The sequence below is a fragment of the Nyctibius grandis genome, chromosome 8 (assembly GCF_013368605.1).
Source record: "Nyctibius grandis isolate bNycGra1 chromosome 8, bNycGra1.pri, whole genome shotgun sequence".
In the NCBI taxonomy this organism is placed as follows: domain Eukaryota; kingdom Metazoa; phylum Chordata; class Aves; order Nyctibiiformes; family Nyctibiidae; genus Nyctibius; species Nyctibius grandis.
The window spans coordinates 12143455-12168903 of record NC_090665.1 but is presented as its reverse complement, the minus strand read 5'-3'; the positions used below and the strand labels follow the sequence as shown (position 1 = coordinate 12168903).

The following is a 25449-nucleotide window of genomic DNA, read 5'->3' as shown; positions in this document are numbered from 1 at the left end:
GAGCACCAAACACTCACCATACTCTTAGAATCAATAAACTTTTTCTCCTGTCATCATTCATGCTTGTTGTGCTTTCCCTAAATTGGCATGATTTTGTCTTTTCTAACCAGAAATCTACCAGGCCCACCGGGGTTTGTGTGTGTGCGTGATGGCAAGTTAAAGTTTCCTCTACTGCAAACAAACATTGCATGCTGGCAAAGTGATGTCCTGGAGTGAAGAAACAGAGGCAGGACGCTAGAGGGAGGATCGACTCACAGACTGAGCTACTGCCAGAGCAAACTCCTTGGAGTGTGGCTTCACCAAGGAGACTGCTGAAGTGGCAGGCTGCAAAAGCCCGCTCGCCTCCCTGGCTCTCAGGCTTGCAAATCGCTGTCTGGACCAAAGTAAGAGGGCATCTGGAATCAGAGAGCGAGTGAGACAAGGCTTTCTGTTCTCTGCAAGGCTGCTAAGGGGAAACCATACCTGGTAAATCCAAACACACCCCTCCCAGGACAGATTCAGCTCTGTTACTGACAGGTTATCACAGCCTGGCTGCAAGGTCTATGCTTTACCAGCAGCTCTGCTAGCATAGTGTCAGCAGTGCAAAAATAATCAAAAGAGTTTGTTGAAAATATCAACCCTGTATTCACTTCAGCAAGTTCCGATTTTTTTTCCTCTCCGGACACTGCAACACTTTGAGCAACACTTTGACATCACTGCATTAGGAAGGACAGAGCAAACTCAATAATACATGGATCTGATGAAAACATCCACCTAAATTACAGGCCCTATTCCAAATAGATCCCAGCCTTTCCAAAATGCTTGTCTTCAGCAGTTTGAATTGACAAATAGCTATGTGGGGTTACAAGCAAGCAGTAAGACTTCATGGAAGGGAACACTGTCATGGTACCTCTCACCCTCCCGGGTTCTCCAAGAGCCTTCACGCAGCTGAAAGCCTCTTGTTCGTATTCATGCCCAGTCCCTAAACAGCAGTGGTCTGAGGAGGGGAAGAAAAGAACAGTAGCTCCTTCAGTGTTCAAGGCCAGGTTGGATGAGGCTCTGAGCAACGTGGTCTAGTGGAAAGGTGTCCCTGCTCATGGCAGGGGGGTTGGAACTAAATGATCTTTAAGGTCCCTTCCAACCCAAACCATTCTATGATTCTATGGTTCACTTGAAGACCTTTGCAGACTGCAACTAGGCAGAATATTGGGACATGGAACACCTGAGCTGCACGCTGCAGGCCATGTTTGTGGTCCTGGACAGATCACTCGAGCTCAGAAATGGATGAAGCAAGGCTAGAAAAAGACCCCTGGGTCTGCCCTTGCCTAGAGAAGGCTCAACTAGATCTTAACTGTTTTTTACAGATGTTTGTCCCACCTGTCCTTGAAGGCTTACAGCAATGGAGATCTATGCTGTAAACAAACTGCATTTAATCCTCTTGGGGTCAGTTCTCCATCTGCAACATGGAGGCCATGCCACTGCCTTTCCCTCTCGCTTGCTGCTGTTTACCAGGAAGGTTTTTAGAGGCAGAGGCTATCGCTTGTCATTCACTGACACACCACAATGAGAATTCATTACAGCAGGATCTCTAGATGCTACTCAGGTAGCAAAGGGTGAAAGCAGCAAACAGTTTGCTGAGAAGGTGGTGAAGTACAATTGAAAGAAAAGCAGAGGTGAATGCTACACACACTAGATGTGACTTGCCATCTAATACCCATCTACACTTGACCACAAGTCAGGAAGATTTTTCCCACTACTACAGAGATGCTGGCGCATAAGACTTTATTCTTTCCTTATAAGCTATTTCTGCTAGCTTTCAAAGGCAGACAAGAGTTGGGCTACCTTCTAAATGGAGATCTCAACACACAGCTTGAAGTCATTGCTAAATGACTTCACCATCCCCTCTACTGTAGTACGATCCATAAGCAGATCTATAGCCAGAAGCCATAAAATCCCAGTGGTCCTGCAGAAAGGGAGACTATTTTCTTCCTAAGAATATACAGTTGGTCAGTGGAATTCACCCTATGAGGCAAGAAATTAACTGAATGGCAGCAGCTGGTCCTTCACAATATAGTCTTACTTCAGTTACACTAAGAACTCCCTCCACAAAGTTTCCCATGGTACAGTTTTTCTAGATTATACCTGTCAAATCAATGTTTAGTTCATACTATCAAGTATGAAAAATGCCTCTAACTATAAAAGCACAAGGCAGAGACAAGAAGACAGTTCAGGTTGTTATGGCTGCCAGCATCATAGAAGGGAAGATCTGGATTCTACCCATCCATCACAAAAGTCTCAAGCAAGCTCAGGTGTGGAGTCAGAGTCTTCACCTAATAAGGACATATTCTTAAAGATGGACCATCAGAAATGATCCATCCATCCCTAGTAAAACTTTGACTTACCAAGACATCACTGAACTAGTTAATCAGCACTTCATGACCAACCTTCCAACACAGATGTATCTATTAAGATACTGTCGAGCACCATGGTGACTTTTCAAAAAATATCCCCCTCATAACACTAGTATCATTGGTATCATCAAGTTGCTTTATCTCCACGATCCATAGCTGGTCTTCTTCTAAAGCAATACTCCGCTCAGCTCTCTGGGAAGTCAATTATACCAAGGTCTGGCCTGATCCTCTCCCTATCTACTTCCATGTCAATCAGATGCATTTGCAACAGTCAACAACATGAAGGCAAACAGCAACTGTAGGTTGAAAATAGAGTGCACTACCACCTTTAATCCCATCAAGTGATTTGCATCAGTTAGCCTAGCACATCGTGCTGCAGTGAGGAAAAAAAAAAAAGTCATCCTCTTTAAGCCACCCTCAACAGGCAACTGTGTGGTCTCACTCAGAGAATCCTCGACCAAGGTGAGCCCAGTGCAATTCTTGGCAGGGCTCACAACCTCACGTCTTCTAAGAGCACTAGGAATTTTTCCTCTTACAGCCTTGGTTTGTAGACTTCTTGTCCTGTCCTTGCTGGACAGCAAGATGAATTGGCCCTGTCCTCTTTGATACGATCTTCCAAGTTTCCAGAGGAGTTCCTATATAACATGGGTGTGCTTTCTCCCCTTTTTTTATAATTCCAGTTTAGAAAGGAGGTTATTGACCCCTGCCCCCTCACAAAGGAATCTTTTCTTCCTGCCTAGTGACAAAATAAGACAGGACCCAACCCCTGTAACAGCTGGTAGGCCACTGAACAAACAGATGCAGACTTCAGGTCAGTTAAGTTCAGCATCCATTTCAGTTTTGACAGAAGCTGCTTCATTGACATATTCTTTCACATACACGTTTTTGTACCTCCTAGACTTGGACTCCTGGAAGCTCCAGGTGCAGCTTATGCAATAGCACGCCACCCTCCTCTATTTTATGTCCTGATTGCAAAAGACCATTTGCCACTCAAAGTAGTAGTGCTGTGCTTATGGCCATCACTCCTCCCCCAGTTTCCATCTGTATTTTTTATATCAACTGCTGCTGGGTGGTATTAATAGAAAGAGCTGTTACACTCGTACAGGATTTATGCATTTTTCAGTTTTACAAACGATGATCAGTTTACCAGGAATGACAGTCTTCCCTTGCCATGATTTTTTTCCAAAGAAATTACCAATTGGGCTTAGATTAGCAAAATTATCAAAGCTAATAATCAATAGGATTAAAACATGCCTGTAAGCAACCCAAGACTCTGGACCTACTTCATGTCTGCTGTGCTCATGGACCTCTTCCACCAAGGGTAAGAAATATCCAGGGTAGGAGCCCTGGTGCAGCTGAGCTGCATCTCTCTGCTACAGCAGCAGAGATTTAATGCTTTTAGATCCACGGGTCACAGGTTCAGCTCCCTGCTGCCGATGACTCACGCAGGAGCACCGAACTAAAACCAGCAACACAGCTTTTTTCTAGGAGAGGATTGAAGAAGAGCATTGATCTCAATGAAATATTTCGAGGGCAGAAAAATTCCACCACGCAAAGAGTGCGTGACTTCTCTTTGGTTTATTTCATATTTTTGTTCCAGTTGTCATTTTGAATTCAAACTCTTTAGAAAGCAGGCATAATAGTCTTAATGATCCCATTGAGCAGTTTAAATTCAAATTGTGGAGCACTCGCAATACCACGCTGGCAGCACTTTCCATAAATTACTCTCAAATTCAATACATTGCTTGACAAAAACAAGAATAAAGGGCTTTTTACTTTAAAAAGAAGAAAACTTGTATCATAAAAAAAAAATCTTTAAATTATAGTTTCTCTTTTCTGGTCCAATTTAAACTGTTACATGGTTGCTAAATTAGTGCTGTAATCTCTGCTTACAAATTGCAGAATTATTTTTAAAAATAGATGTAATTCTACTGCAGGGATCAACCTTACACTTTAAACCATACGTGCTGGAGGTAGCTGCTCTTGCACAGCTTTCAACCAACGACACACTCATGTGCGCACATGGGTGAGGTTTACAATACCAGTTGTACTGAAGCAGATGACAGTTTTACCAGAGATTTCAATGAGCACAAATTGAGTTAACACTGACATTTCAGAATGATTAGCAAATTTAAGCTTTCCCAGGATGCTCCATGGCACCAGTGGCTCTAGTCATACCATTTCCTAAAACATCAGCATTTCTCCTGTGTTCTGGTCTGAACTATCTTCTCCTACTGAACTACAGCCTCTGATAGGCCAGAAAGTTAGAAGCTAGTAAGAGAGAAATCTTGAAGATATATTTGTTTGGTTTTTTTTTTTTCTCACAAAGCAAATAATTGTGGGAAAAAAGTGGAGCACTACAATCCTCAGTTTAAAGCTGGGTAACAGCAGTGATCAGGGCATGACTTCCATGCACAATTCTTCTCCCTTCAAGCACTTCCACAGCTTTAGTAGAAAGATGAACCTAAGCCTGAAAAATCCTTGTAAGTGATCTTTGGTGTAAGATTTAAGGTCATGTCCTCAATATCTCACAGCATGCAGCAGAAACAGGAACACTCGATCCCTGGGTCTCCACAGGGCACTGCAGAGCATACCCACCATCCTCCCCACTCTAGGTAGACAGACAGAGATGAGACACAGTTTCTTTCCTCTCCTTCCATCGCTCATCACTTCTAGCCTACCACTTCTCTGAACTCTTCATCTGCCCCTGGCTGTTTTTTCTTTGCTTGATTAGTTATTTCTGCTTTCTTGTCCCCTTCCCCATCACACCATGGTCCTTCCCTCAGGGCCCAGTGGTGGGTCACATTGACTTGGACATGACAGAAGAAACCCTCAGAGGCCATGAGCATCTGCAAGATCTTGCTGCTTTATGTGGTAACTGCAGGTGCTCAGCACCTCTCAGCCCTCAGCCTCAGAGAGTTTATCTCCAACTGCCAACCACCAGATTGCCAGGAAAGGGGATAAAGAATGAAGGAAAATTTTCACGTCCCAGAGAAAGTCATCAGGACATCAAAGAACTTCCCATTCACAAAACATCAGTATCACTTGTGCCAGACCAGTGTGTCTGGTTAACCTTGCGTTCAGTCCTTATGATAATACAGTATTTGGAAAGCAGACAGCTGGCACTGCTCTAACATCTTGCTCTTCAATCTTTTATAACAACGGTTCCACTGATATTACTCTTAACCTTTTCTCTGCACTAAGCCCAGTGCTAAAAATCTCTTCAACTACTTAGAGGAAGCCAACCAAATGGGTTTTTTTTGTCAGTAATTTGTCCTGTAAGGGAGGGGAATGTATACTGATAACATACTGCAGACACAGCATTCATCACATGTACGGCAGTACGCTGGTTACACTGGAAACCCTATTGTGGTATTTCAGATGTTACTTGACTGTCGTAATGACTAGGAGACATCTGTCTCCTATTAACACTTTATTTTTTACAGTTGCTTTTAGTTCAGCAGAAGCATCTTAATGGAGAAGACTGGTACTCTTTTAGAAATAACATTAATAATGAAAGAATCCTTGGATGCAGAGCAAAACCAGCAAACACACTGGCAACAGAATGCACTGCATTCAGAAGATGTAACAGGAAATGATAGTGACTGGCTTTTGGGTGGGAGGATTTTTGTGTGAAAGAAATTAACTCTGGTATTCAAATTCCCATTAGGAAAAATATTTTTTTAAACAGGTGATTGATCTCCTTACACGTTAATTCAGACTTTTGCAGAATTTCATCTTAACTAGATCACTGATAAATAAAACCAGAAACAAAAACAGGGAAAAAACCCTCTTCTGCAGGCTATTTAGGCTTGGTATTGACTAACAAGTAATTAAATACAGCTCTTCGCAGTAATCTTAATTGTGGCTTCACTCCACCACAACTAAGAAGAGTCACATAATAAACTGAGAAGATTAGCCAATTCTAACTGTTGAAAAACGTGTATTTTTATTTTTGCACACAGTTTTTATGTGCATACGGCCACAAATCACACAATTTTTTTATTAAAAAAAAAAGTCAAAGAATTCATGAATTTATATATCATGACCAGGCAAATATTATAGTTCATTTTCTTTACATAAATGAAACAGCTTTGCCTAATGGCTTGCATAATAAGTCAAGAGTTTTGGGCTCTGGAAAATGGGGATGTGTGATAGAAATCAGTGTGAATTAGGTAGACCAATAAACAAGCTTCATTAAATTACTCAGATTTATAACAGCTGAGAATCCTGTTTTCTCAGCTGGCCACAGCCATGGATTAGCTGTGCTATCTTGTGCTAGTCACACAGGCTCCACCTTTCACAGGAATTCAGGTCTGCAGGAATCTAAGTCCAGGTTCTTCATTGATTTCCTACAGAACTAGGGCTCCAAGTGTCCAAGTTATTTTCTGATAATGGGACTTGGGGCACCTCCAAAAAAAAAAAAAAAAAAAAAAAAGGCCACAATTCAGCAAAATCCTTAAGCATAGGCTAGATTTTAAGCAGGTCATTAACTCTCATTGACTTCAGTACACCGCATCACACATCTAAAGGCAAAAGCATTCAGGTTGTGCCTCAGCAATTTAAGGGCCCCTGATCCATTTGCAAGAACAACTTGCAAGCCTAGCTCAGGCCCCCAGTGTACTTAGGCACTCATCATCCTATTGAAGCCAATGCAAACCTCATTTCATTGAAAAAAATCAATGAGACATATGCTCTATGACACAAATTCCTCAGGCCTAAAGCCAATAGCATGGCAGGTGCCTAGATCTCTTGTAGATCTGGTTTTGGCACAGCAGAGTCCTGAGCTTTCTCAATGGTATCAAGACTTAGGCTCCCAACACTTATTTCTTGCACATTTAAGAGTTTAATGTGTGCTTGATTTTTTTTTCCCTTTGCTGCATCAGATTGCCAGATTCCTGCTTTCCATTTCCCACTCATGGTACCAGCTGTCCAGCTACACATACATAGCCCCATCAGCATCACCATTCTTTCCCCTGCATGTGCAGCAGCAGATGGATCCAGACGTGTTTTGGGTTAAGTCCATAACCAGGTTTTTGTGAACTGCATGGATAAACATTTAAAGGCCCCTTCTGGTTATATAAAAGCAAGCTATTAAACGTTTACTCTTTCCTCTGTACTCGGAGCTGCAAAGCCGTATCAGAGAACATACAAACGCAGATGCAACCAAGCAATTATCATTCCTTTATCCCTTAAATAGATAGAAGAAAAAATCTGAAAGAAAATGAGGAACAGAATCCTTCTCCCTTTCCTTTTTTATCCTTTTATCTCCCAATGTAGGAAGTTTACTGAACCCTTGCCAACAATTCACTCAGGCTAATGAAGTGTATAAGTAATGGGATTAAATAATCTTAAACCATTACTACAGTGGCTAATGCAGATGTTTTCCCAAACTAAAGCAGATAAGTGGTGAAGAATGCATGCTTGATTTAAAAAAAGAGGAAGAGAAGTATCAATCTGCAAGCAGATCAAGTCAATTCCAGTCTAAAGCAAATGAAATGTTTCATTCCAGTTACATAAAGTTGCTCCAATCATATTATGAATGCACCTTCCTAAAGTCTGCAGCGCTTTGCATATGGTCAAACTTGCCACAAAATCAACCTTAAATTTTTTATGTGCAATCATTTTAGTGCAAACAAAAATGGAAACGTTTTAAAAGGTACATATTCCATCAAAAGATCATTTAGTTTTAAAAAGCCAATTAACAAGACCCATATATCACTGCCATTGTAAATAAGACAGAATTCTCCCTTTTCATATTCAATATTTCAGCAATAATCCCACTGCAAAGGCTCTGCAGAAACAGAAGGAATAACAGGATATCGGTGGTATTTTCAGAAATACATATTATTGCTTTAATTATTATTGTAATGCCAGAACTGTCAAGAAAAGCATCAGTTTTTAATTTCAGAAGTGCAAATCCAATTCTGGAAGGATCTCAGGTCCAACATTTATAAAAAGAACTCTGAATTGGAGGTTTAGAGAAAGACCTATCAATGCTTTAAAAATGTTTTGGTGCTTTTCTTATTCTAAATTACAAGGATTATTCCTATATACTGTATGCTAAGGTCACAGCAAGGTGAGGCCTCAGGCACCTTATGTGATGTTTCTTTAATTTGCAACTGTGCAACTGGTTGCAACTAGCTCTTATGGGAGCTTCTTAAAAGGTGCAGCTCCTCAGAGCAACTGCTAATTGTTTGCTTTAAGAGCTTGTTGGATGCATGAAATTAAATTTTTGGGTAAGGTAAGCTTCAAAAGATAACCAATCCAGAGACTCTTAGTTCAGCAGAAGGACCTCCATCAAGCAATGCAAAGGTGTTGATTTTAGAAGTTGTAGTACTAACTTGCATGCCACTTCCTTAATCTTAGTAGGCACCACAGTCTGTAAGCATTTTGGTATCAGGTTTCTCAACACAGAAAGCTTTTGCATGCAACACTATCTCTTAAAAATCACTGCATTGTCTGCTCCCTACAGAGCTGAAATAACCACAAAAAGCACCTCTTTCCCCTGCTTTGGCCAATTCATTTCAGAGATAGGTTAGACCAGGAAATGAAATTCACCCAGGAAGCTGAAAAGATCAGAGTTCTTCTGAAGACCATGAAAAAACTGGTGCCCACAGTATGGCTTTGGGATTGTCAGGTTTTAACTGTAAGGCAACTGTACAGCAATGAAAGAAATCAATGTTTCTAATCTCTGTGCATTAAAATCAGGGTGCAAACAACAATGGGTACTTACAATATAGCAGGGTTCACAGTAGGCTTTCTTCTCCACTGCGTAGAAAGGCTGTCCCCTCAGCTTGTTGTTGCACATCATGCAGGTGAAGCACTCCACATGGAAGACCTGGTCCATGGCTGTGCAGCCAGTACCTTCCCCAACAACATTCTCCCCACAACGGGCACAGCGACCTGTCACCAAAGGGAAAGGACATGAGTCAAAGCAAGCTCCTGGCCTCAACTGCAGAGAAGGTCCTCCCGCGTGCCTGTGCTGCATAGTGGGCAAAGGGGACACGGCAACTTAGTTAACAGAAGAGCAACTTGTGCCACTGCAGGCAAAGATCTAGTGCCACGGGAAGGCACTCTGGTGCTGGCCCATGGGAAAAGATCTAGAAAGACTTGAAACTGGCTCCCAAGACTGTCCTGATATCAGTTCTACTGCTGCTGCTAGCCAGTGATCACCATAAGGAGTCGAAGCCCCAGATGCAAACCATCCAGCTATCATCAAACCCAGCTATATAGTCATCCTCAGCTCCTCAGTCAGATGGGATAAACCTGTGCCTAAAGCCTTGCCTCCACATTAAAGGATTTTGTGGTAGGATGCCTGGTAAAGCTGCCTGGTGGCAGTGAAATTGTTACCATTTAAAGAGTAGTTTTTGCTTGTACAGCTTAAACCAATTCCCTCAATGGAGACAATTATACTGGCAAAAGGATTTCACTTTTTACGCTTTGCCAAGTATAAGCAGTATCATCCTCATGCTCTTGCTAATGTGCTGATGCTGAGCTAGTTGATGTTTTACATAAAAAGCAGTAGCTAAAGACTGAGTGATTACAAAGAGTGCAATATTATATTTTACATGGAAAAATGACTTTTTTTTTTCTGTTTGAAGATTAATACGGATTAAGACATTCTGCCTATTTAAAGCACAGAAACTATTCCTCAAGAAACTGGAGTGTGGATACTTTACTCTTACCGTACTTCAAGAAAGGTGTTTCAGAAGCTGCTAGTAAGGACTCTAAGTAAAGACAAGCCCTAAGACCTCTGACTGTTTCTGAAAAAGGTCCCTAATGCCACATACAAATACTAACACAAAAAATCTGCGCGCACACACACACACGTACAAAAGGCTTGCTGCCTTATTCACATTGTTGTTGAAAATGTTATGTGGCAGAGAGATTTAAAGTGAAGACAGGATTTCGGAGAAAGAGGGTTTCTTAGATCATGGGAAAGACATTTTCCTAGTGAAGATTGTGATGCAGAGATGATGGAAGAGGGTGGGTGGAAGGCACACCTTTGCATTTGAGTTCTAGAAAATGGGGATATGCAGGTCTGATGTCCTTACCCAGCAATCAGTGTCGAAAATAATTCATGCACAGAGCCATGGAAGGTATTTAGGACAACCTCAGTCACCCTATGCAGGACAGCCCCACTGAAGGCAACAGAGCAACTATGGTCTGGGGCTTTGTCCCACTCAAAACCAGTATTCTCCAGTTTGAGAATAATTGTGGTGTCTCCAGTCTTGGGACCCTGCACTTCTCCTTCAAGGCTCTATGGGTGGAGTGCTGTGGTCGCTGAGGGTGAGAAAGAGGGGAAGAGAAGCGAGAGCTGAGGTGCAAGCAGAAGGCAGACTGAGTTCAAAACAGAATTACTCATGAAAGTGTATACAAATAATATGTTCCTTATAATAGTTAAATAATCCAGCAACGATACAATGGTCTCTCATACCACAGTCTGTGTTTATTGGCCTTTTCAAACAAATACTGCAAAACTTTCTAAAAGGACTCAGACATGTCTCGTCATCCCAACAGCAGGGCTGCTGTCCTTGCGCAGTGCACCGTCTATGTCCCCACACTCACTTCTTCCCTGCCTGTCCCAGACTCCAATAGGCTACATCCAGGGAACAAAGCATCTAAGCTACTTTTGGATCCCTCAGGATGTGGCAGGCTGATATATATACACATTTAAGATATATTAGGAAAGCCTGGAAAAGAACCCAGATCATTCTGATTTGCTACAACAGCATAACCATAGTTGGTATTATACAGGACACAGAGTTCCTGACTCAAACAGCTCCCAGTTTGAGCAAGGTAGAGAGAGAAGTCACCAGATAAATCCAGACAAGCCTGGAAACCACCCCAAAAAGAATAAATAATATTGTTTTTATACTTAACTTTCTTTAGCATTTGTTATTAGCATTTTGATTGACAGTGTTGTGCTTTAATCACTCCACTGTAACGCTTCTTATGAGGACTCCTTTTTTACGAGCAGAGAAGGAATGCAGGGTTCCCAGCATGGTGGTGAGGCTACAGAGCATAGGGGAAGAATGGAAAAAACTATGAGGACTAGGAAGAAGGAAAAAAAAAAACCCACTGGAGAGAATCATGGAAGCAGTACTGCTCTGGGAAGGAGGCAGAAGAAACCTACTGTATACAACACAGGAGTTGCACATACAACAGGAGAACACTGCTTGGTCCTGTGTGTGGGCAAGACTGAGCGTGCTTCAGGGCCTTCTCCAAACTGCTCGTGTAGCTGGGCTGTAACACGAAGAGACGTCTGGGGAGCAGTTAATACCTCTATATATAAAACATGAAATTGAAAGCCATTAGTGTATTACTTTACACAGTGTTTTTCCAGAGGGAATATTCCGCTGAAGAATTTATTTTCCCTGGTGTGCCATTCTGTGATCATCCGGTATTATTTTTATGAGGCATTTGGACACAGAATAATGTAGTGTCTATGCAAACACTTATCAGCTTTCTTTGTTAACATCTGAGTAGAATGTGTGGGAATCTTTTCTTCCTCCCCTCCTCTTCTCACATTCATAATTTAGCTGGCTCTTGTATACTTCAACATTTACCTTCCTCTTTGACCAAGGCATGTCTCCATTTGCTGGAGAAGCTGTCTATATGTAGACCATACTTCTGGCTGTACTTCTTGTGTCAGGAGACCTGGGTCTGTTTCCTAACTCAAATATATACTCTTGTAATCTCTTGCAAATCACTTGGTGCCTTTGTACCTCCGTCCTGTCTTTGAGCAAAGGGCATAAAGACATCTTCTCTGACTCCCAAAGGTGCCCTGAGGCTACATTCCTGCATGGCTCTGAGGCATTCCCCAAGTACACTGCCGGTGGCCAGGTACAAACCAAAGAGCAGCACAGCAGAAGTCTTGGCCAGCTTCTCCCCTCGAAGTTGGTATTTCCTTAGGCTTTCCTTCCTCTTTCTGGGTTTTTTCCACAGAAGATTCCATTCGACAGACTTAACCCCTCTACATTTATGAGAAGTCCAGCTTCTGCTCTTATGTACACAGGACAGAAATGCTCCTGTAAACTCTGGCACAGGAAAGCTTGAAGAAAGCTTTTTTTTTCATAAGTTTATATGCAAATTGTAACACTGTGGCCTGGAGCAAACCATGTTTTTCATGAGACATGGCCACTCCAGTGAGAATCAAAACACAAACTCTGTGCCTAGCACCACCCCCAACTGACTCACTCGCCGGAAGGGTAAAAGCAAGTAAGCCAAAATATTCAAATTTGGGAGCTTACAGTTAGGTGGCTGATCCATATAAAGGCACACGGGCAAAGACACGACCCATCTGGCTTGCAGTGATGCGGCTGTTAGAGGCTGCACCTTCTGCAGACTTTGGTGCAAGCTCTGAACTGACAAGACTTGTGTAAAACCAGGTTGCTTCCCCCGACTCCTGCGCCTTGCTCAAATTTGGTTGAAAATGGCTATCAGTTTCAAGCGTTACTGGTGAGGGAGGAACTAACAAACAGACAGGCACATGCACACAGGGCAGGTGTGATTGCAGAAGCCTCATTTCCTTAGAAAACCAGAAAAACCCCACTAAAAACAATGCCTCTATCATTAAGTCTGATAAAAACAAAACAAAGGTCTGCTTTTCCTGTGTGCCAATTACCAACAGCGAAGGTATTTGTGGTTGGACTCACCACAATTACGTGCCCACACATGTTCCCCATTTTAATATTTTCACACTGGTTGAAATAACCCAGTCCGTTGTGTGCAGAATACCCATGAGTGAATACAGAACAAGTTGCACTGCTTATTGGGAAAGAAGTAGCAAAGGCAAAGCTTGCAAGACTCAAGAACAAACAGATTGCATAAAAAGATTACACAAATAATCTAAGAGAAAAATAGCAGGCAGCGTATTACAGTAGAAACATAGAACAACGTGACCCATTTGCTTCCCACAGAGACAAACAGCACTTAAAAGGCAGCTTAAAGACAAAGGACAAAATTACTACTAAACTGCACGAAGATGAAACTATGTCATTTCAACATTCTTCTTTGCTCCTTCAGCCCTTTTAGGTCCTTTTTCAAGATCATTTCAGCAAAACTAGAAGGTTGATATGTTGGCAGCAAGCCTGGGAGACTGGACTCCTCTATTTTTGCATGAAAGAGGTTCATAACATTGGCCATGACCTTCCTTCAGCCCAGCCTGGCTGCCACATGTTGGTCTTACCGTGGGGGGACATACAGAGGTGCCCACAGAGGCTTCTCTGCTGAAACCGCTGGAAATGCCATCATTACTGAGTGCATCACAGGGAAACACTTCAGCAGCTGAAAGGAAACGTCAGCTCCTATACTTTACTCTGAAACCTCCTCATTTAGTGTCTTCTGTTGTACAAAAATTTGAAATATTGTGAATCTGAAGGAAAAGGGGAAGGGAGAAACAGGAGCTCATATTGCACATGCTGCCACATTCTAGCTTCTCGTTATTTTATTACTATTATTACATGTTTTTTGCTTATACCACCACAGATCCTGGCTGCTCAGATTGTGGAACAGCCCCGTTGTGCTGGGTAGTGGACAAACACAGAATACAAAGAAGGGCCTGACTGCAGGAGCTTACAATCTAATGCAAGCAGTAACAGCTGGGTACAGACAGGAAATACAAAGAAGCAATCAGACAAAACTGGCCGGCAAGGAAAACTGTGGTCTCAGCACTCTAAACATTTTACTATTGACAAGGAGTCTGTAGACAGCCCAGCAAAGGAAAAGGTTAAGGCAGAATTTGAAAGAGGATCCGGAGGGACTTTGAGGGAAGTTTAATGGGATGCTTCTGAGGAAAGGACAAAGACAGCACAAAAGGGAATGTAAGTGCTTGAAGATTGAACATAGACACCTGCAGACAGGAAGGATGAGTTGATATGTCACTGGAGAATACTAGAGGAAAAAAGGGTGGGAAGAGGTCATTACAGGCCATGCAAGTAAAGATAAGAAGCTTCTGTTTGATACGATGCAGAAACGAAACCAGAGGAGAGATTAAGAGGCTGAAAGGACCTGGCCTAAGTTACAAGCTAGAAAATGATTTCTGCAGCTGCATTCTAGTTGAGCATGAACAGGGAGAAACTGCATTTTTAGAAAAGGATGTTGCAGAGATTCAAGGTCACTGGAGCTTGGATGCAGGTTTTATCTGTGAAGATGAATAGGAAAGGCCATCATCTGAGCTGTTACTCATCAAGATTCTTAAGATTTGGCCGGAGTCTGGGCATGATCTGGAGATGAGGAATTAGAGTGTCCAACCTTATCTGGGACATGAGTCACTTTTAAATGTCAGATTAAAAATGTGAGCCAATCAGACAAACATCTACCACTGAAGATGGTTGATGGAATAGGTACATGCCATACTAATGCTTATGGCATAATATTCCGATAGCAATCACACTGGAGCCAAATACAGAAGTAATGTAACTCCATCCAGCTAGCCTGGTATGCTCCTGTTTGTACACCCAAGGACTGCATTAGCCTCTTTTAGGCTACTGCATTATTTGTCTGTCACACCTATTTAAACACTAAGCTGTCAGGGGCACTGACTGCCTTTTGCTATGTGATGTACAGCATCTAACACACACAATTCAGGCAATAACTAGAGATACTAAATAAAGAAAGCAGAGAGAAAATGTGCAAAACTTCTCCCTACAAAAGGCTTAAATTCATGAATTCAAAGCATGCATTCTGTGTAGAGAGGAGATAGGGGATAATTTTCTGATAAAAGCATCAAAGAACGAAGGTTTTGCATTTGCTGAAATGTGGGGGAAAAAAATGTTGATATCTCAAAAACTTCTGCATGATGGAAAAAACTGTTTCCCACCTAACAGTATTGTGGGAATACACCACAAGGTCATATCCTCAGTGCCTATCAATTACACAATTTCCCTTGATCAGCTAAGCGTATTCCCCAGTTCTCACTGCAGCCCTGACACACTATGCAAGAAAGAACTAAAGAAATAGAGCATACTGCCTTTACAAAAGTGTACCAAGAACATTTTTAAAATATGTAAATACATTGAACAAAATATCTAGCTAAAAGTTCCCCTGGCAGCCTCAAGACACCCAGTATTTCCGCTGCGTTATTTTTCTAATCATCTCTGTTTAGAGTTTGCCAGTGAATGCATTTTAGAGATTCATGACACATTCTGCTTTTGGATGGCTTTGAATCAGCTGGCAGTAAATGTGGAAAAATCATTATTCCTAATGAAGAAATATTGATGACAAAACAGCATTTCGAGGACAACGTTGACCATAAGTCAACAATGTAACAAGATTTTCCCCTCTCTCCCCTCCTCTTTCCTAGTGACTTTTATCTACGGGTTTTCAAGCATTTCCCAAGCACGTGGGATTCCCCAGGGCACCTCTATCAGACAGGCACAATTATTCCATGTTAAAGGGATACCGGAGCAGAAGTTAATCCATTAGGATAACAGTGTAACAGCAGACCTTAGCTGCCAGTACACCTTAATCGAGTTAAGTCTCAGTGGTAGAGATCCTGCAACTCATAAGAACCCAACGGGTCCTGGGTTCCTTGATTTGTCCAAACAAAATAAAATAGGAATCTCTGATCCACAAGAGAGGATTTATTCCCTTCCTGTGGAGCACAGGAGGTATGTGATCGACTGTGATTATGTTAGGGAAAGATGCGTTGATCATATTTGCCCCAGAGTTATTCCTAGCCCTTGACACTGCAATAATAGTATGAAGGGAAACCCAAAGGTAGTTTGTGCATTTTGCAGGAAACTCTGGTAGTTTTCTCATCTTACCGTTGCCTTCCTTACCTACCTTTTTTTGCTTTTGAACTCAGACTTCTCACTGAGTGGGAAGTCCTTGGCAACGGTTTATTGTGCCAAGATCCAAGATTGAAGCTTAACCATTTGACAGTAGCAGGCTATATGCATCAGTTGTCTTACACAGCCTTTGGACACGAGACAGATCAATCTTAATTCCCTCTTCTTCAACAGACGTCAGAAAACAGTCTTTCACAGTAAACAGAGCTTCATGCTGCAACGTGTGCCTGTAACACTTCATAAATTAAATCCAAGGCCATGATTTAATTACTGTGTCCTGGTTATTCTGCTTTAACTGCGCTGCACTTGTACTCCAGATGTACAGGTCCCTGCAGTGACCTCCTTGTCATTTGTACTGTGCTTGTCCAGCAGTAGCTGCGCTCTCCTCTTGTTTGCATCCCTTTCCTCCAACCACAATACAACTTCATATTCTCACTTTGCTTGGCAGCAAACCTGACACATTCCCAGTATGCCCTGGAGGTCCCATTCCACCCCACATAGCAAACGCACTGCAATTGTTCAGGCTCACGTTGCTAACACTTTACCTTTACAAATGTTTCTCCATGCTGCTCATCACAAGGTTACTGTCCCAGCCAGTCACTAGCCCTCGTGGTGAATCCTTCCAGCGCCCCAGGAAGGTGGAAGACTGTTAGGACACCCAGCATGCAGGTGGGGAACTTGAGACCCACGCAGGTGAAATAACCTTCTGAGGGTCACACAAGGAGTTTGTGATGGAGCCAGGAACTGAAACCACATATTCTCAATCCCAGTCTAGTCTGTTTAACTGCAAGACCATCTCTGAAAAGGCTTGATGGTGAGACAGGCTTGCAGCATGAAAACTCCTCCACTTCAGAGGGAGCTCCCAGCACCAGTCCTGCTGGAATCCCATCCCCAGCAGGAGGAACATGCTTCCTGTGCGGGCCATGCCATCACTCTCTGGCAGCCTGGCTGAGCCATGTAGCAACTGGCATGAAGAGTTTTGTGCCTCTGCTACTGTCCTCCATTTAATGAGAGACAAAGAAAGCCCTGTGTTTCCTTCAACATCCATGTGGTGATGGTCCCCGTCCCTTACACATCTACATCACCCTCTCCTCAACTCTGTGGGACAGAAGAGACAATTCAGCTTGTTTCTGATATAAAGCAGATTACAACAAGTGCTTACCAATGCAGTAGAGGTACCTTCCTAAATTATTGCAACCACAATGCATCACTGCCACAAAATAAAGGTTCAGAGAGGAGCACTCCCGATTTTCCCACAAAGCTATAAAAATTCAAGTTGAACAGGATCTTGAGAGGTCATGGAAACTATCTTACTGCCTCAAGCAGTATCAACTCTCTCTACAACATTCTTGACCAGATACTTGTTTAACCTGTTCCTAAGAACCTCCAGCAACAGAGACTTCACCAACAACTTGGGCAAAAATTTCAGTGAGTACCTACCTAACCTTACCATTAGCAAGCCTTTCTTTCCACTCAACCAAAATGTTCCTCACAGTAATCTAAGCCAAAGCCTTTTTACTCTACTCACGATGGACATAAAGAACACATATGGGCTTGGTTTGGTCTACACCAGTTGTATGGATAGATTCTGAAGAGTTGGATCCACATGAACCCTAAAGCAAAGTTGCACCCCTCTCCCTCCCTAGGCAAAGCACCTTGTGATGTAGGCAAATGTTGATCTGACCGTGTGCCCAACACATCGGTGAGGCACCAGTCCCCCAACTGGGTGATGTGCAGTGACTGTCCCAGCCCAGTGGGGGTCAGTGATGCTCTACAATATTCATGTCCCAGATACTGTTTTTGCAGCATGCTCTGCTGCCCTTTTTTTTTGTTTTGTTTGTTTTGTTTTTTGTTACATTGTGTCAACTTTTTGGCACTGTTTTACCATGTGCAAAGGGGCTGAAATAGAGCCTCAGTAACATCTGGAGACAAAACAAAGGGGGTGAAAAAAAGAGTGCGAGAGAGGAAACATTCCTCCCTTTGCTGATTGATCAAGGAAATGCAAGGGAGAGAGTAAAATGTACTATTTCCTTTATAAATGTTTGCTTTAACGCTGATAAAAGTTGCCAGATGACAGAGACTACAGTTGTATATCCACTGAAGAGCCCCGGCTCGGGAAACAGAGGAGTGAGTTGTCTGCACAGCTCTGCCAGGCGCTCTCAGCCGGGGCACGGTGTGTTGTCTCTGGAAGCGACAGCAACTCCTCCTCCAGCCCCTGCCTCTCCACAAACAGGGTGCCATGTCCCCATGCTGCTTCCTGGGCACTCCTTGCTACCTGCTTCTTTCACTACTGCTCCCAGTCTGGCTTAATGCTAGGCATAGATACAATCAAGAAAAGTAGTTTTAAGTTGCAAGCACAGAGTTGGATGGAAAGGAGCAACATTTCATAAACTTTTTTTTTTTTAATTAAAAAGATGTTTGTGTTTGGGGGCAAGACTTTCAAAGCACTGATTTGCACCAAAAACCTCTGCTGACAAACGCTTAACTAAATGAGGAATGCAATCATTTCATTTTGTAAAAAAAAAAAAAAAAAAAAAAAAAAAATTAAAAAAATTCCCACTTTCACAGAAGTCCCCACCTTCCTGTGCCACCACTCCTCTCCTTCAGGGGAAACTGATCACATATAGGAAGTTAGAAAAGCAAGAGACATAAACCCCTCTTTTTTTTTTCCCAAAATAAAACTGGGGCAAAATTTGTAAAGGCTGTGAGAAAGTGGGGCTTTCCCATGCTTTCAAAAGCCAAGAAAGCCCTTCTTTTATTTTACTTTCATAGTAAAATGAGAGTTTTTAAAACAAAGATGACTTTTCTCCCTGGAACACATCACTAACATCAAAATCTTATTTTTTAGTGAGACCTTAGCATTACATGGCACCCAGGGAACCTCAGCAGGTCTTCACTAAAATCCCGGTGAAGGTAAGGGCATCAGTTAAGTCCTTGTGGGGCAGGCAGGAAACCTCCCTCTGGGCAACTTACCCAAAGCTGATATTGTGGGGTTTTGACCCTCCTGGGAAGGAGCTTAGTGACAGAAAGAGCTCTGGATCAGACAAATTTTGGCAGCTCTGGTGATCCCAACAGCAACAACCACTGAGCCAGGTCCCTTTGCACTTACACTTGCAATGCCATGTTGCATGATTAACACTGGACAGTGGAAGTACCAAATAGATGACAGCACACAAGGTGAGCAACTATGCTTGTCTGAATCTCTTGCAGGGAAAGGAAGGCAGGACAGGAGGCAGAAATCACTCCTCCTCCCACCCTCATCAGGGGCGACGGGCTGGAGGGGATTTCCTGGGCGATCCCCTGGCCCGCTGGGCTCGCTCTGTAATGCTGCAGCAGATTTCAGGATCCTCTTTTGGAAAGCCACAAAAACCCCCTTGCAATTATTGGGAGGGCCAGTGGCAGAAGCCCCAGCCAGCGGCTACGTGGGGGCAGCTGTCCCCAGCCTGTCTGGGCCCCCTCGCAGGTGTCTCTCCGAGTGTGCTCTCCCAGCCTGCTCGCCCACTGACTCAGGAGATTAGACTTGCTGGTAGAGCAGTGGAGGGTAGTTTCAGGGCCTGCTGCACCCGACCCCGTACATAAGTGGTGGCTGCAAAACAGCAGATCTGAAGGCCAGACGAGCTGGTCTCCTCTTCAGATGCTTGGTGTTCGTTATGCAACGGTTCGTGCATCTTCTCCCACCCACTCCTCCAGGTGGCGAGGACCAGCGACCAGCTGCCCACAGGATCATGCTGCTGCTCACGGCAAGCATGCCTTCAATGTACATCTAATTCTCCTTAGCTCTTGCTTTCTTAAGAGCTGAACCGAGGGTGCAGGCAGAAGGACCAGCTAACACTCACACTGATATAGATAGCAGCCTTTATGTCTAGGTAAAAAAAATTAGTTGTATTTTTTTTGTGTTCCCAAAGGACTACAGTTAAGTTTGCCGCTTTCAGCACCAAAGCTGTCCCAAGGAGCCCAAGCAATGGGTCAAGGCCCTGCGGTGTTAGGTGCTGAACAAAGACAGAGCAAATAATGTCCCTTTCCCAAAGACTTTCACCTCCAACTGCTTCCATGTTGTGCAAGCACACTTCAAACCACTTCTGTCCCCCAGCCCAGCCAACCCATTTCATAAGCCCAGGACAGGCGCCATCAGTATGTTCACCAGACTCAAACCCAGCCAAAGATCACATCCGCTGCTGGGCATGAATGACTCAATTCACTCTTCCATAGCCTGGCTGTGCTCCAGCTGGTATTCGGCAGCTTGTCTCTGCCCCGCTGCATCATTGGGAGGGTGGCGGCATGAAGTGATTTTTACCAAAGGCTCTGTTCAGTGGAGAAGGTGAAAAAGCCTGAGTAATGGCGAAGTTTTGAGTCAGAGATGCTGCCTGTGCCAATGGCTATGGCCTACCAACCTAGCATGCCATTCCTCACACATGCCTGCCTAGGGAAAAACATCTGACAAAAAACAAGTAACAAGGAGGGAACCTGTCTTTCCCCTGCCAAAAGTAAAAAAAAAAGGGGAAAAAAAAAAGTGGAGAAAGGCTGGATCCCACAAAGAGTAGAGTCCTGAACAAATGGCAGCTCTCATATCCCCAACAGCTTTGAGGCCTGGGGTTTTCTCAAAGGTGTCTGACTGCATTAGAAGAAGATGTCCTACCAAATTTCAACCAGCACCTCATTCATTTAAGGTCTTTTGAAAACCCTGCCTTTCACAATCCGGCACCAGCCCAAAGCTTCCTTGCTGTTTTGAAACATGCGCTGTCTGCGTGTTGACAGCAGCCCTGACATAAATCACATCCATCAGGCGCTGGAAACCACCTCACCTGTACACCAACCATCCGCCATCCCTTGTACTGAATTCCATCACTCCAAATTTCTCAGCAGCTGGAATCAACTAACTCTGTTTTTTCTCATTAAAGCAACCTCCTGGACAGAGGTTTCCTTCTTCACCCCAAAATCTGGGACTTTTCCAACCAGGTGCAAGGTCCAATATTTGTTTACTCTCTTGGACAAGTAACAGGAGCTTTACAACCTGGGATGGAGAGGCACTCCCATTCTGGAGGGGATGTGCAACATTTGTTTCTACTCAGGATGACCACACATGTCATAACCTTAAAATATGCCATTAGTATTGATAGCAAAAGTCCTTTTAAAATAACATTTGATGTTGGTGACACCGTATTAAGTATATTCATGAAACTATGCAATAATTACAATTCTCTCATCCTTTGGGTCATGGGACCTGCTTTTACTGACTGAGGTAGATGGAAAGTAATACTGATAACTCTCTATAAACTATTTTCAAAATGACCTCCCTGTGGCACACGCTGCGTATCTAGAGTCCATGATGGAGCCGTACGCTATCAAGTATCCATAGATCATTATTCTGACCTGATTGTCACATTCTCAGAGCGTGATGAAAAAGGAGACAAAAGTTTTCTTGCTTGGCCTCCATTAGAAGTGAATTAGTGTAAAATATGAGATATATATTTATAAAAATTATTATTTTAAGAAAGTATGTGAAAAACCCATCTGCACAATTGCATGTGTCACTCTCACACATCCTACAGCTTTTGATTCATAATTAGCAAGGCTTAAAAAATAATAAGTTAAAAAAAAACCTCACACCATAAAGCTAAGCTCTTTAGTGCCCTAGACTGTTCTGTTTCAGACGGTGGTTTAGACTCAGGGGCCTGCTGACTAACAGTAGGAGACATGGGAAATGTGGGTTTCTGATCCATATTTATCATGATACAGAACCGTCCTGACATTTAAACGTGAAGTCCTCCCTGAGGAGGCTCTGATGTTGATCAGCACCTATAAAGGCACGCTCAAGTATTACTTATCACATTTCCAAGATGGAAGGTTTCTTTCTAAATTGGCTTCTGTGCGAAGGGCACCAATCCCTGTCTCTTGAATTATTCACACAATTCTTGACCTGAGAATTTTGTGCCGGTGGAAACTGAAACCCCAAAAAAGCTTTCCCTCCTCGTGACAGGGCAGAACCAATCGTAAAGAACCGAGTCCGATGTCCAGAGGTCATGATGAGTCCTGCCAGCCCAATGTCCTTGACCGGAGCATTAGAAAAGGCTATCATCAGCGGGGATTATAAGCGTTTGCCAAAAACTCGGTGTTGAAAAACCTCCTGAACATCCCGAACCAGTGACGGTAACCTCCGTATGAACAAAGGTTGGCAAATCATTGTGCTCCGAACTTTCAGGGGTGCTCTTCACTGGTTTCCTACATACGTGGGAGTTCACTGTAAAGATGGTAAATATATTTAATCCTCATTAAGCACTTTGGTATGACAGTAGGGAAAACTGATGGACTTGTTTACATGTGATATCCCGAATCAGGGATATCACCAGGCAACTCCCCAACCTGGTGAAGGCCACAGACTTAACTACCCCCTGCTGATCTTCCAGACAGGTGGGGAAGAAGCTGCATCCCGTAGTCTGAATGGGATGAAGAAAAGACTACAAGGCCCTAGACGGTTGGTGAAAGAGTCTGGGGCACAAGTTGGTTTTCTCCTCCCTCCTTCCATTTTCAGGTGATGACGTGGGATGGAATAGTAGGATTCTCTCTATTACGCCTGGCTACGAGACTGGTGCTACAGGCAGGGCTTTGGGTTCTTTGATAATGGCTGGTTTTATAGAAGACAACAGGCATGACAGTGATACATGGGAAAGGTTTATGTCGTAGGGCAAAAGGGTTTCTGGACAGGAATTAGCAGGGCTCATTCGGAGAGCTTTAAACTAGATTCGAAGGGGGATGGGGTAGTAGCTGGGCTTGCACCACTGGGGCAACGCTCTAGTGTTGAGGTAGACCAGGAGGCCTCCCATCCCCCTGGGGTGAAATCGGTGTGCCCAGCTCGCTCCCTGAAATGCCTGTACACCAATGCACGCAGCATGGGGAATAAACAGGAGGAGTTAGAAATCCGTGTTCGGTCGGGGGGCTATGATCTAGTGGCAATTACAGAGACTTGGTGGGATGCCTCGCATGACTGGAATGTGGTCATGGATGGCTATGTCCTGTTCAGGAAAGACAGGCCGCTAAGGAGAGCTGGTGGAGTTGCTCTTTATGTGAGTGAGCAGCTAGAATGTATTGAGTTCTGTCCAGGGGCGGATCAGGAGCGAGTTGAGAGTTTGTGGGTGCGAATTAAGGGGCAGGCTGGCAGGGGTGATACTGTTGTGGGTGTCTATTACAGGCCACCGGATCAGGATGAGGACGGTGATGAGGCCTTCTACAGGCAGCTGAGAGCAGTCTCGCAATTACAGGGCCTGGTTGTCGTGGGGGATTTCAACTACCCTGATATTTGCTGGGAGGCCTACTCAGCCAGCCATCCCCAGTCCAGGAGGTTCCTCCAGTGCATTGATGACAACTTTCTGATGCAAATGGTGGATGAGCCAACTAGGAGAGGAGCGCTGCTGTATCTTATCCTTACTAACAAGGAGGGTCTGGTTGAAGAGGTGAAGGTTGAGGGCAGCCTTGGTTGTAGCGACCATGAGATGGTAGAGTTCAGGATCTCATGTGGCAGGAACAGAATAGCTAGCAGAATCACAACCCTGAACTTCAGGAGGGCCAACTTTGGCCTTTTCAAGCAATTGCTAGGGGAAATCCCATGGGACAGGGTACTAGAAGGTAAGGGGGCCTAAGATAGTTGGTTAGCATTCAAGGACTGCTTCTTCCGAGCTCAAGATCAGAGCATCCCAACAGGTAGGAAGTCAAGGAAGGGTACCAGGAGACCTGCATGGTTGAACAGGGAACTGCTGGGCAAACTCAAGTGGAAGAAGAGGGTGTACAGATCGTGGAAGGAGGGGCTGGCCACTTGGGAGGAATATAAGTCTGTTGTCAGAGGATGTAGGGAGGCAACTAGGAAAGCTAAGGCCTCCTTGGAATTAAACCTTGCAAGAGAGGTCAAGGACAACAGAAAGGGCTTCTTCAATACATTGCAGTAAAGCCAACACTAGAGGCAATGTAGGCCCACTGATGAATGAGGTGGGGGTCCTGGAGACAGAGGATAAAAAGAGGGCGGAGTTACTGAATGCCTTCTTTGCCTCTGGTCTAGACTGCTGGAGGCTGTCCCTGAGGAGCCCCGGACCCTGAGGCCCCAGAAGAAGTCAGGATAGAGGAGGAATCTGTCTTGGTAGATGAGGGCTGGTCAGGGACCAATTAAGCAATCTGGACGTCCATAATCCATGGGCCCTGATGGGATGCCACCGCGGTGCTGAGGAGCTGGCGGAAGTCATTGCTAGGCCACTCTCCATCATCTTTGCTAAGTCGTGGGCAACGGGAGAGGTGCCTGAGGACTGGAGGAAAGCGAATGTCACTCCAGTCTTCAAAAAGGGCAGGAAGGAGGACCCGGGTAACTATAGACCGGTCAGCCTCACCTCCATCCCCGGAAAGGTGATGGAACAACTTGTTCTTGGTGCTGTCTCTAGGCACATCAAGGATAGGGGGATCATTAGGGGCACTCAGCATGGCTTCACCAACGGGAAGTCATGCTCAACCAACCTGATAGCCTTTTATGAGGATGTTACCCGGTGGATAGATGATGGTAAAGCTGTGGATGTGATCTATCTCGATTTCAGTAAAGCGTTTGACACGGTCTCCCACAGCATCCTCGCAGCTAAACTGGGGAAGTGTGGTCTGGATGATCGGGTAGTGAGGTGGATTGTGAACTGGCTGAAGGAAAGAAGCCAGAGAGTAGTGGTCAGTGGGACAGAGTCCAGCTGGAGGTCTGTGTCTAGCGGAGTTCCGCAAGGGTCGGTTCTGGGACCAGTTCTATTCAATATACTCATTAATGACTTGGATGAGGGATTAGAGTGCGCTGTCAGCAAGTTCGCTGATGACACAAAACTGGGAGGAGTGGCTGACGCGCCGGAAGGCTGCGCAGCCATTCAGAGGAACCTGGACAGGCTGGAGAGTTGGGCAGGGAGAAATTTAATGAAATATAACAAGGGCAAGTGTAGAGTCCTGCATCTGGGCAAGAACAACCCCATGTACCAGTACAAGTTGGGGACAGAGCTGTTGGAGACCAGCGTAGGGGAAAGGGACCTGGGGGTCCTAGTGGCCAACAGGATGACCATGAGCCAGCAGTGTGCCCTTGTGGCCAAGAAGGCCAATGGCATCCTGGGGTGTATTAGAAGGGGTGTGGTCAGCAGGTCGAGAGAGGTTCTCTTCCCCCTCTACTCTGCCCTGGTGAGGCCGCATCTGGAGTATTGTGTCCAGTTCTGGGCCCCTCAGTTCAAGAAGGACAGGGAACTGCTAGAGAGAGTCCAGCG

The 25449-nt window shown here is 44.2% G+C and overlaps 1 protein-coding gene across 3 annotated transcripts in view; it reads right to left on the bottom strand.

The window, feature by feature from the left end:
- Positions 1-25449, bottom strand: part of LPP (LIM domain containing preferred translocation partner in lipoma) — a 274492-nt gene that overhangs the window by 40897 nt on the left and 208146 nt on the right. For 2 of the 3 annotated variants that reach the window (XM_068405788.1, XM_068405790.1), the window contains one exon: positions 9127-9296. In XM_068405788.1, the coding sequence (XP_068261889.1) occupies positions 9127-9296 (170 nt within the window). Of the gene's footprint in view, positions 1-6722; positions 6801-9126; positions 9297-25449 lie in introns of those variants that run through there. The other variant, XM_068405789.1, reaches the window with a different exon arrangement.